The 12805-nt window shown below is 43.1% G+C and overlaps 1 protein-coding gene across 1 annotated transcript; it reads left to right on the forward strand.

Annotated features, from left to right (window-relative positions):
* Window positions 1-637: 637 nt before the first annotated feature.
* Sptssa (serine palmitoyltransferase small subunit A) lies at window positions 638-10979 on the forward strand. The gene is made up of 2 exons (XM_034513766.2): window positions 638-840; window positions 10722-10979. The coding sequence occupies exons 1-2, from the start codon at window positions 729-731 to the stop codon at window positions 10823-10825; spliced, it is 216 nt and encodes a 71-aa protein (XP_034369657.1). The 5' UTR covers window positions 638-728; the 3' UTR covers window positions 10826-10979.
* The last annotated feature ends 1826 nt before the right edge of the window (window positions 10980-12805 follow it).

The raw sequence follows: 12805 nt of genomic DNA on the forward strand, positions 1-12805 counted from the left end.
CAATTCTTTTGTCTTTAGGTTAAGGAATACTAGTGTATGTGTGTGTGTGTGTGTGTGGCGGGGGGCGGGGGTTAGATAGGTGCGTTTTCATGCCTGTGCTTGGGGGAAGGGAAGAGCTGATGAACACATCACTGCTTCAGTTTTCAACATCTCCTTGGCCGGGTGTCATTTGGCATCTGCATTCTCTTTGACCCCTCATTCCCTCTTGCACAGAGCACTGTTTATTTGCATGCCCGACTCTTTGGTTGCATTCTCACCCAGTCTATAATCTCCTGGCCCAGAGGGATTCCTGAGGTAGGAGAGATATTACACACACTGGTTTCTAGAGGAACCCTTCTGGGCTGGTCTGAAGGATCCGGCCTCTTAAGGGCACGTCCGCGCATGGACACCAGTGGGGAATGAAGCCGGTCTTGCAACTGCCATGCATGCGCGTGGGGATGCAGAGCCAGCACTTAAGTCCAGGCCGTTTCCCAAGGCTGGGGAGCGCGCTCCGGGCGAGGCGCGGGGCGGGACGGGAGCACGCGAAGTGGCCGCCTGGCCAATAAGCGCAAGCCAGGCGGAGCTGGCGGTGGCCGCTCGGGTGCGCGCGGGGCTGGGCGTACACGGTGACGCGCAGGCTCGGCAGGACCAATGGGCTCAGGGTAGTGGCGGGCGGGCCCCAAGGCCTGGGGCTTTAGGCGGTGAGCGGGCCGCGGGTCCGCCTGACGCTGCTGCATCGCGGGAGGCGCATGGCGGGCATGGCGCTGGCGCGAGCATGGAAACAGATGTCCTGGTTCTACTACCAATACCTGCTGGTCACTGCGCTCTACATGCTGGAGCCCTGGGAGCGAACCGTGTTCAGTATCCTGTGTGTCCTGGCCTGGCCGGGGCGTGGAGGGGTGCGCGCGCCGGGTTGGCTGGGTGGGTGGGGGTGTCTTGGGGTCAAGGGAGGTGGAACCGCGGAGATCCGGGTCTTGAACGCAATTCGCTTGCCCAAGGTGGAGGCATCTTGATTTCTGCAAGCAGTAGGGAGGGCGACGTCTCCCCTGGTGTTTCCTTGCCCCGCTTCGGCCGCGCCTGCCTTTCCTTCAGTCTTCTTGTATGAGGCAGGGTTGCTGCTGGTGAAGCAAATCGCTCCGGGCTTGGGCGTCTTTAACCCTTAGCTATTCCTGATTTGGAGCGATAGAACTCTAACCAGTTTACCAGGTTGTGAGTACGTGGTCGTGATACTCCCACACAGTTTTGAAAAGCAGTTTGTAAGTTACTGAAAGGCCTTTTGGTCTTCAAGATGGCAGTTTAAAAAGTGTGTTTTATTTATGACTTACTTGCATCATAGGTACAAGCTGTGCCCAGAGAAGACTTTGTGAATGGGATGTCAAAATGTGGTTTGCTGTATAGTTTATAAACGGTTAAAATTTGTTGTGATGACTTTGCTGAGCACTTTGTATGTGTCTTACCTCGCCTAATTTTAACAGCCCCAGCGAATAGCTCAAGGTTGTGAAGTCTAATGCTTGTTTTTACCCAACGTCTATGCCGCTATCCTCTGATTTCCGGGTAGACTAAATGCTAACAATTCATTCTTTTTTTCCTCTCCTCTTCGCCTCTCTTTAATATAAGAAGAATATTTTAAATCACATGTTTATTTCATCCAAGCTCAGCTTCCCGTTTGTGGTTTAGCTTTGTTAGGAACAACTTCACAAACGCGTTCTTATGACCGAGGTAGAGCTTCTTGCGAGCTTTATCAAGGGTGCTGGTGTGGAAATAGCATGAGAGTGTTTGGAGCTGACTCTTGAAAAATTTTAGCGACTTGGAAGACTATTGATTACTGTAGACATTTCTTTCCTAACCTACAGTTTAATAACCAGAATACATATTTGGGGCTTCTGAATAGAGAGCCTGCTGATTTCCCGTATAGTTTATTTGTAGCTTCAGTTTGGTCTTTGCATTTTGTAGGTCAGGTAAAATGTGTACCCCTGCCTGGCTGTCCTGGAACTCACTCTGTAGACCAGGCTGGGTAGCGGTTAATCTTGACTGAAAATTGTCTTACTACAATTAATGTTGACAAAGCCTCATAAAATAATAATAATGAAAGCCACGCGTGATGGTTCATGACTGATTACCATGCTCAGAAAGTGATACAAGAGGGTTGCTGGGAGTTCAAGGCAGCCTGGGCTGCTACATAATACATAGCTAGTGCCAGGCAAGCTAGGGTTACATAGCAAAGCTCAAAGGGAAAGGAAGGAAAGAAGGCAGGCAGGCGAAGAAACAGTGTTGGGGTGAAATGAAACTCTGTAAGTTAGGGTAATGGTAGAGCTTAGTGTAGACCTGTAAGCTTTGAAACATTTGTTGGCATGTGGATAAATGCTACAGTGTTAAGAGTTTTCTGGCTATATTGTAATAGAAATAGTGACCTGGGGCCAGAAGCTAGTGGCCCATATCTTTAAACCCAGCACTCTGGAGGCAGAAGCAGGTGCATCTCTGAGTTCAAAGACAGCTCTGTCTACAGAGTGAGTTCCAGGGCAACCAGGGCTACACAGAGAAACCCTGTCTCCAAAGGGGAAAAAATTCACCTGTAATTGCTATCAGAAAAAAAGTGTCTTTTTTTTTTTTTTTTTTTTTTTTCTGTTCAAATAATTGTGTGCATGGCTAGGTGTGGTGGTACATGTAAGTCTGTAACTAGTACTTGGGGAGGTAGCTTCAGGAGCATCAGAAGTTAAGGGCTAGCTTCAGCTACATGTGAGTTTGAGGGCAGCCTTGGCTTCATGAAACCCTGTCCCTCAGAAAACGCAGAACCAAACCAAAACAACAACAACAAAATGTGTTGATATAAATACTCATGTATCCTTTTGGAGACAGGGCTTGGTGCTGTGCCAGATGTCTGTTATCTGCATGAAAGCATTACCCGGGTTAGTTATTATCCCTTTGTTTGCTGTGTTAGAGGTTCTTTGTGTCCCTAGGAAATGTACAGTTATGAGATTGAGGAAGATGAGAGAGTGTGAGTTGGGGAATGGCAAAACCCGGTGGCCCAGGGAAAGATCTCTGATCGTCTTAACTGTCTTAACTTCCTGGGAGATTGTCTCCTCACCCTAGTTCCTAAGCTTTGGTTTGTTTTGTACTGCCTTTGTATTGAGAATGTTAGAATACCTACTATCTATACTCCTGTGCAAGATATTGAAGACAGTGTTTAAAGTCTGGGAAAGTTCTAGGCGGAACTGACCTCTGGTCTGTGTTCCACAGTGCTTCAGCTTGTGATACCAGCCATTTGTTAACAGAAATGACTGAGGACCTTGTTAAACCTTGAGTGCTGTGATGTTTGTGGCTTGTCTGAGAGAAACTAAGATTCATTCTTTTTTTTTTTTTTCTCTCCTTATTTTTTTGCAGACAGGGTTTCACCATATAACCCTGGCTGGCCTGAGACTCATTACATAGCTTCAAAGTCAGATCCACCTACCTAATTTTTTTTTTTTCTTCTGGCTTTTCAATACAGAGTTTCTCTGTATAGCTATGGCTGTCCTAGAACTTCCTCTGTAGACCAGGCTAGCCTTGAGCTCTGAAGATGTGACTGCCTCTGCCTCTTGAGTGCTGGGATTAAAGGCATGCACCACTACATCCTGGCTTTTTTTTTTTGTTTTGTTTTGTTTTGTTTTTTCCAGACAGGGTCTCTCTGTGTAGTCCTGGAACCCACTCTGTAGACCAGGCTGGCCTTGAACTCAGAAATCTGCCTACCTCTACCTCCCAAGTGCTGGGATTAAAGGCGTGCACCACCACTGCCCCAGCCTTTTTTTTTTTTTTTTTTTTTTAAGAATAGAGGTGTTCATATTTAATATTTAAAGCTGAGTTTTAGAGCTACCAGAGTATTTGTTGGAAATACTTGGTGTGTTTGAAAGACAGTTTATGATCAATAGTTATAAATAGAAGTTTCACTCATAAACTTTAGCCAGCATGCATTATGTGTGTTCTGAACAATCCCCAAATAATAGGGGTTCGTGGGAAAACAGTATTTTACAGGCTACTGTAAACCTGTTCAAACTTATTAAGTAAGCTCTAACATAAACAATCATTGTCATCTTGGGGGACAACTTGATTAGCACAGGTGGGCAGCTTAGCGTGGCCGGAGACTGCTTAGGGTTCATGAGAAATGCATGGGTGGTGATCAGTGGAAATATTGGTTGTGGCAGGGATCTAAGGCTGCCACAGATCCTTCCTGGGATACAGTGCTATCTATCAGCATCAGCTGAGAGCTGGACCAGCCCGGAGATGTGTCTCTGGGAGCTGCTCTGCTGAAGATGCTAATTTCTAATTTTCTTAAAATAGAATCCAAGGGACTTCTGCCTTTGCAGCGGCTGATCTGAGAGATGTTTTCTGCTGAAGGTTGTTGGTCTTTGCCCTCTAATCTAGCTTCCCTAACAGATGTGGGGCTGGAGAGGTGGTGTGGCAATTCAGAGCACCTACTACTCTCACAAGGACAAAGGTTCAGTTTTTAGCACCCACAAGGTGGCTCACACCTGTCTGTAACTCCAGTTCTAGATCTGAACTGCTTCACCCCATGAAAGAGGCAGGCAGGAAGGAAGGTAGGTAGGTCGGTCTTGGAAGAAACGACTGCAAACAACAAAATACATCCGCTGCTGGGGAGGTAGGTGAAGGTGCTTGCTGCTTAGCACTTAGTCAGTGAAGGAATGTTCTGCTAAGCCCGATGCCCTGAATCAGATTCCTGAAACAAACATGGTAAAGGGAGAGCGTCCATTCCCGACGGTAGTTGCCCTCTGCACACGCACTAGTGCGCACACACAAACTTGGTCTATAGAGGAAGTTCCAGGACAGCCAGGGATTGGATTAGTTTAAAAAGCTTTTTGATGTGGGCAGTGTGACCCGAGACTTGAAGCACTGAGTGTGCTGTGCAGTAGGGAAGCAGAGTGAGCTTTCCCCGTGGAACAGAGATCCCCAACTTCTCTAGAGAATCTGCTTTCCAGTTTTCCAAGTCTAGTGAATGGCGAGGGTGGTGTTGTTTGGGGCAGGCACTGTTAGTTGTTTGTATAGATTCTGATGAATGGTGCTTGTCTTTAAACCATTTCCTGCCTTTGTTTTAGGATTTTTTTTTTTTCCTGGAGTAAGTGCTGGGGTTAGCTTGTTTATTTATTTATTTCTTCTCTAGATGAACACTTATCAGCTCATGATTAGTTCGGGATCTCTCTTAAAGAAACAGCTAAATACCTATAAATATATAGTTTTACATCCCTCTGTTTTTTTTTTTTTTTTTTTTTTTTTTTTTTGAGACAGTCTCACTGTATAGCCTTGGCTGTCCTGGGACTTGCTGTGTAGACCAGACTGGCCTTGAACTCACAGAGATCAACCTGCTGCTGCCTCCTGAGTGTATTTAAAGGTGTATTACCCACGTGCCTGGTTGCTTTGTATTTATTCATGAGTATGATACCATGTTACAATTCATGTTACATCTTGGCTATAAAGAACCTGTTTATCATTCGGCCTTTGTATAAACCTTTATCTTCAGGGCCTGCATGCTTCTTGGCACATGGCTGCTGGTGCTGGAGTGATTTATGGGGCAGCTCTAGCATATGGTTTCCTACAGCCTGGAGCAGAGGCTCAGCAAGGCCTTGTCCTGCTCACAACACTTAAAACTCAGTGGCAGAGATCAGCTCTCCTTTTTTATTTTTTTTATTTTTATTTTTTTTTTGGTTATATCCTAGTCAGAGGAGACCCCTCTATAAATCTGACTAGTGTATATCATTATAAGAACTTTAAAAAGCAACTATAAAGGTGTGGTAAGTAGAAAGATTCTTTGTATATTACCATTTCATTTGTGTGTCTGATATAATCAGATAGCTTTACATTTTTCCCTTTGATGTGCCTCCAATAGATGACTTGAAGGATGAGGGAGACTAAATGTTCTCTCTAAAAAAGGGATCCTAAAATGTTAATGAAGAAAGAGGAATCTCTCTCTCTCTCTCTGGTAGAACCCTAGGCCAGAAGGTCAGTAGCACCCCAGGATTATAGTATAAATCATACCGCTTAGGTAGCAGAGTAGCTGTGGCAAATGTTCAACCCTTGAAGAACAGATTCCTCATTCTCATATCTCAGATAGGTGATGTGTCTACATTTTATAGTAGAATTTTTGACACAGGTAAGGATGGCAGGGCTATGCTAGGGGGACATGGTGTTTCTGGGACTCACTATTTGTACTTTACAGTGTCAAGCGTGCTTTATTGTCATTTTTGGTTTTTCGAGACAGGGTTTCTCTGTGTAGTCCTGGCTGTCCTGGAACTCACTCTGTAGACCAGGCTGGCCTTGAACTCAGAAATCCGCCTGCCTCTGCCTCCCAAGTACTGGGATTAAAGGCGTGTGCCACCACCACCCGGCTTTATTGTCATTTTAAAACTATGTGTGTGTTCGAGTGTGCAAGATGCCCACTTGCCATGGCACACTTGTGGAGGTCAGAGAACAACCTCATATGTTAGCCCCTGCCTTCTACTTTTGACACAGGGTCTCTTGTTTGCCTCCATGTAAGATAGGCTAATTGGCCTGCGGGCCTCCTGGGAGTCTCCTGTCTGTGCCTTCCATCTTGATGGAGGAGCTCTGAGATTACAGGCCTGTGCCACTGTACCTAGCTTTGTGTGAGTTCTGGGGATCTGAAGTTGGATCTTCATGATTGGTAGGTATTGATTTATGGGCTGTACTGTTTCCCTAGCCTATAAAGCATGTATACTTAGAGAGATTTGGGACAGACTGAGAGATCCATTTAACCACCAGATAGGAAATTATAGCCAACTCGCTCTACATGGTACATATTTACCTTTGTTTGTAAGGACCCATTAAGGAGATGAGGTTGTGTGTTCCCCAGCCTTGCAACTGTCTCAATAAAACCAGTGCCTGAGGTGTTGGTTCAGAAGCTAACACTTTCAGTCAGGTGTGCTGATGTACTCATACTGCTAGCACTTGGGAGGCTGAGGCAGGGGGATGGAGAGTTTGAGGTCACTGACTCAAAACGGATGGACAAACAAGCAAACAAACAAAAACCAGGTCAAACTGAGACCAAACTAAGCCAAACCAACCATCCAAACTAGCATAAAAGGAAGGATCTGCCAGTTTAAATGGTACCAAGAGTGTTCCCCCTCCCCAGGGAACATCTAACTCAGTTCAACACACTGGAGCTGTTGGAACTTCATGGCTAAGGTTCCGTAGATCTTAAGGTCACCTATCAAAAGTAGTTGGGTGTGGTAGTTCTTGCCTTATAATCCCAGCATTTGGGAGGTAGAGACAAGAGGACTAGGAGTTCAAGGTCATCCTTGCCTAGTGATTCAAGGCTAGCCTGGGCTAAATGAGAGCAAGGCCAGTCTGGGCCTGTGGTTTTTTTTTTTTTTTTTTTTATATGTACTCTGTGTGTGTGTGTGTGTGTAGATCAGAGGATAAATGGGTTTTGGGGTCAGTTCTCTTTTACCCCTTGGGGATAAACCTTAGGTCATCAGGCTTAATGGCAAGTATCCATATCTATTGATCCATCTTGCTGGTCCCCAAGAAACTACAGATCAAAAGTGCCAACTTTTGTGCTGGGCATGTTGAAGGACACCTTTAATCCTAGCACAAAAACAAATAAAAGGTTATTATTCAGCCTAGCAGAAGTTCTATACTGTTGTATTTTTGCTTAGTGTGTCAATATGTAATTAAGTCTATTTTAAATATTTTCTTATTAGTGAAGACTTTAGGGTGCTTTGGGAGTAATTTTGAAATTTAATTTAGAAACAACTTTTTGTAATGCTATTTATTATTCTGGAGATTAGAAAAAATGAGATCAAGATACAGAAACGTTTTTTGTGGACTATAAAGATTAAATTTTATGGAGGTTTAATTTTTTTAAAATTTCAAAGCAGTTTATGATTATGTAGTAAAAGTCAAATGACTTGGGTCAGCACGGTGGCTGGGGTAAAAAGCATTTTCCATGCTGGTCTCCAGCCCGAGTTCCATCCCTGGAACCCACAGTAGAAGAGGAAAGCTGATTCCCCAAAGTTGTCCTCTGAGCTCCACATGCATGTGCCTGACTGACTGACATGCCCAGTCTCTCTCTCTCTTCACCTCCTCTCCCGCCCCCATCTGTCTCTCTGACACACACACACAGAGGAATAACATAAAAAATTAAAAAGAGGGACTGAAGAGAGGGCTCAGTGGTTAAGAGCACGTGCTGCTTTTGTAAAGGTCCTGGTTCGATTCTCAGCACCCACAATGGGCAGCTCACAACTGGTGCCAAGAGATCCAGTGTCCTCTTTTGACCACACATAAACACTAATTATTAATTAATTAATTTTGAGACCAGTCTCACTGTACAGTCTTGGCTGCCCTGGAGTTCCCTATATAGACCAGTCTGGCCTTGAACTCACAGAGATCTGCCAGCCTCTGCCTCTAGCTACAAAGCAAATCTTTGTTATTGTTGTTTTTCAAGTCAGGGTTTCTCTGTGTAGCCCTGGTTGTCCTGGAACTCACTTTGTGGACCAGAGTGAACTTGAGCTCAGAGATGCAGCTTCCTCTGCCCCCTGCTCCCCCTTCCCCCCAGTGCTGGGGTTATAGGCACTTGCTACTGTTCTTGACATTGGTTTTTGGAGACAGAGTCTCTCTGTGAGGTTCAGGAGTCCTAGAACTATATAGACCAGGCTGGCCTCAAATTCACAGAGCTCTGCCTGCCTCTATCTCCTGAATTAAAGGCATGGGTCATCGTGCTCAGCAGGTGACAAGTCTTATCATATAAAGGGTAAGTTCATATGACTTTCAGTAATTCTGCTTCTCTTTGCCAGAACTGATGGTTGTTTATTCTGTTTCTGTAGTAGGTCCAATTATATAAATATACAAATATACACAAGACAAATAAGGACTAAAATTGTCTCCATCATTTATCTTTGACGAGGAAAGGAGAGATGAGATATGGGACATGTTTGTATGCATTGGAGAAGAACTGGGAAGTCTTAGTTAATCTGAATGTGGGAGGAATGAATCAAAGACACTTCTCATTGGATGAGCAGGCAGATAGGTGTGCTGCAGAAATTAATGGGCTGGGGACGGAGCTTAGTACAAGGGAACTAGCACACACAAGGCCTTGGTTCGATCCTTAGCACTGCAAGTAAAGCCAAAAAAACCAAACTAACAAATCAAACCCCAAATTGATATTTGGAAGAAAAGCAGAATTCACTCTTAGCCTCCTCACCAGTGATAGACAGAGGAAAATGCAGGAGCTGGTGACGGAGATGAGAGCCCCAGAGAAACACCAGCTCAGGAGGGGTAGTGTGGCAAGGACCAAGCCAGTGACCCAGTGAGCCATTGGGTTTGCTAGGAGGCCACTGGGAGGATCCTAGGGATGTCTGTAGTTAGAGTGGATGGGCGGAAGTGAGTTGTTGATGACAGGGAGTCAGTAAGTGGGCATTTTGTTTGTTTGCTCATTTTAAAGTAATGAAGTGAAAGGTAGAAGTTTAAAGGTACGTAAGATCAGATGCCACTGTGCTAGTGCCCTGGGAGGCAGAGGCTGACAGATCTCTGTGAGTTCCAGGACAGCCAGGGGGTACACACATACCAAAAAAACCCCCAGCCCCCCAAAAAAGAACAGGATCAAGGAGAGAGTACAGTGTAAGGTTAGAAAGTGGTGAGAGAGTTTTTGGTTACATTTGCTCCATGCTGTAAATGAATAGGTTTCGAGTCTTAGTTTGACCTCTGGGTTCTAATGACAGTTTCGGTTTGGCTCTGGGTAAGTCATTATTTTCTCAGCCTCATGAGTAATAACTACAATAAACATCCCATAGAAAAGCTCTTGATTAAGAGATTTGCCAGCTGAACTGTTATACAAATATTAGTTTGTAGTGAGAACATTGTTTATTTAAGCCCTATCTTCTCACAAAAAAAAAAAAACAAGAAAAAAGAAAACAAACAAACAACCCCACAAACTTTTAAGAAAATGGCTCAGTGGAAAAGTACTTCCTGTACGAGCGTGAGGACACCTGAGTTTGGATCCTTCATATCTGTGTAAAAAGCCAGGCTTGTTGGTGCATGATAATATATAATCCAGTACTGACTAGGCAGAGTCTAACTTCAAAGTTGGTGCCTTCTGTCATGCAGCAGATTAAATTTAAAAAACTTAGATCATACATCTTTTCTTGCTATTGCTTAAATTGGTAGATCTTAAGAAGTTATGAAGTATAATTGTATTCTGTGCACTCTTTTTTCCCCCTTCAGTTTTTGTTTTTTCCCTTTGTATGCATGAACATTTTGCATTCATGTATGTCTATGTACCATAGAGTCCAGAAGAGGGCATCGGATCCCCTGGAGCTGAAGCTATAGACTATTGTGAGCTTCCACGTGGGTGTTGAGAATTGAACCCAGTTCTTCTGGAAAAGCAGCAAGTGCTTTTAACAGCTGAGCCATTTTGTTTCCAGCTCCAACATGCCCTTGTTTCTTAGGTCGAACACTATATATACTAATTTTAAACCATCTCATGTTTTCACCTCTATCTGATAGTGAGAATAATAGTGCTGACTTTGCATGGTAGAGGGAAAATGAGCTAAAGACCACATAGGATGTTGTAATGGTGAGTGTCCTGTTTCTGCACTGTTAGATCTTTATATGTACTTGATAAATACAAAAATACGCCATTCGAATGAGTACTTGACCAGAGATGGATGGTTGTTGAAAAAAACCTGGAATTTAGTTTTTGAATAGACTAGGAAAAATAAGTTTCCTTAACTATCACGCAGACTCGATGCTGGTTTCTGTTGTGGGGATGGCCCTGTACACCGGCTACGTCTTCATGCCCCAGCACATCATGGCAATATTACATTACTTTGAAATTGTACAGTGACGATGATGTGACCAGGATCCAGAGGTTCCTGGGGAAGATCCACCTTGTGAAGTTGGGATGAGACCTCCTCAGATGTAAGCTGCTCTACGGATGTCAACATAACCAACCTTATAAATATAAAGACTAAACTCCATGAGTAGAACGGGAAAAATCATCCTGACTCATGTGTTGCGTTCTTTCCTTTTGATTTTAAAAGAGGCTCTTCTATGGAAGCTTTTCTCTATTTTAACATGGTAGTCATTTGTACTTTGATATCAGTATTTTCTTAACCTTTGTGACTGTTTCAATATTAATCCAGTGAAAGCTTTTCTTAATGTGACTTGAGTACATCTTAATTGCCTTCTATTTTTAAAATCTACGGTCATTAGTTGGGCTTTACTGTTCTTGCTATTGTATGGCATATACATCTGCCTGGATATATTTCTACTCTTGACCAAAGTTTTGTAAGAAACAATACGGAATTCGGGGATGGGAGGGAGAATACTTTGAGAACTACTTACAAAAGATTTCTCTGCAAGCTTGACCTCAGGAGTACGGTTTTAGCTCCCCAGACTCTTGACAGCTTTTGCTCTAAAACTATTAAAGTGTTTCTTAGTAATGAAAAAGTAAAGATCTTGCTAACATTAATACAAGGAACATTTCACCTTTTAGATATTAAATTCTTATGTGGACTTACTTCCAACCAACTTTGACGATTCCTGTGAGGATGGGTGATTGGTTGCTGTCTTGTGTGATGCTGAGGGATTCTGTGGAACTTTTCATACAAGGCATATCAGATTCCTCCAAGGCAATACTGACAGTGGATATGCTTAAGAGTTAATTTGATGATTGTAACAGGTGCTGTGAAATGCAATTGTACATTGTGATATGATACAATGAGATGAATTGTTCAGAACCATAGCCGAAAGAAATGTAAACTTGCTTAAAAATCCTTTCACTCTTTGTATTTTTTTTAAAACGGTTTTTATTCCTTAGATGTAAAATGACTACTTAATTTTTTTTGATGTAAACTCATTAAATTCAAAGAAAAATGTAGCAGTCTCTTTCATGGTTAAATATTGGTCGAGTTGTTATTTTGTGGTTGGTTACTGGGGACTGGGTATGTAGTAACTATATTTTAGCATGTCTCTGAACATAAAAGTTCTAGTAATTAGAAGATGCACTATAGATTTTAAGATGTCTTCTAGTGTAAGTTTTGCTAATTTTTTTTCCTGTTTTTTTGAGACAGGGTTTCTCTGTGTGATAGCCCTGGCTGTCCTGGAACTCTCTTTGTAGACTAGGCTGGCCTTGAACTCACAGAGATCCACCTGACTTTGCCTCTCAAGTGCTAAGATTAAAGGCATGTGCACACCATGCTTGGCAAGTTTTGGTAATTGTTTTTCAGTCTCAAAGTTCCAGGTAATATGTAGGCTTTTAGTATTTATCAAAAGGAGGTCAGTCTCATCACAGCTTGGATGGGAAGGGGGTGTGGTAAAGATGGTTTGGGTATGTTCAGACTAAAAAATGAATAAGAACATTTAGCTTGGGATTTGTTCGGTTAGTGCTCATTTTTGCCCATTAAGAACTGCTGACAAGAGGGTGTCTCACACCCCCCTAGAAAGTTAAAGATAGACAGTGAGAATCATTCCTTTTTAGATAGGTACCAGCTTGCTTACCTGACCATCCAATCAGAAATCTTTATCCTCATTCTTTGCTATTGAATTGCCATTGTGTAGCTGATGATTGGCATAAATGCTGGCCTCATACAAGATACAGTTACCCTCAGGAAATTGAGATGAGTTATAAGTTATAAGGAGAAAGGAGAAGCACTGAGAATGGTTCAGGGAGATACATTGTCACCAACTGGTGCAACTGTTTGTCAGTAAATAACAAAGTCATTTCTACTTTTTTACTTAAAGATTCATTAGACAGTTCTCCATGCCTGCTTGTCTTTCTGTTTATCTCACAGGGAGAGGTACTGATTGCCTTTAGACTATAACA

Source organism: Arvicanthis niloticus, chromosome 11 (genome assembly GCF_011762505.2).
Source record: "Arvicanthis niloticus isolate mArvNil1 chromosome 11, mArvNil1.pat.X, whole genome shotgun sequence".
NCBI classification, from domain to species: domain Eukaryota; kingdom Metazoa; phylum Chordata; class Mammalia; order Rodentia; family Muridae; genus Arvicanthis; species Arvicanthis niloticus.

Coding starts and splice junctions, on each gene's coding strand:
- Sptssa (XM_034513766.2), top strand. CDS start 729: ATGGCGGGCATGGCGCTGGCGCGAGCATGGAAACAGATGTCCTGGTTC. Junction 841..10,721: donor CTGGGAGCGAACCGTGTTCA/GTATCCTGTGTG, acceptor ACTATCACGCAG/ACTCGATGCTGGTTTCTGTT.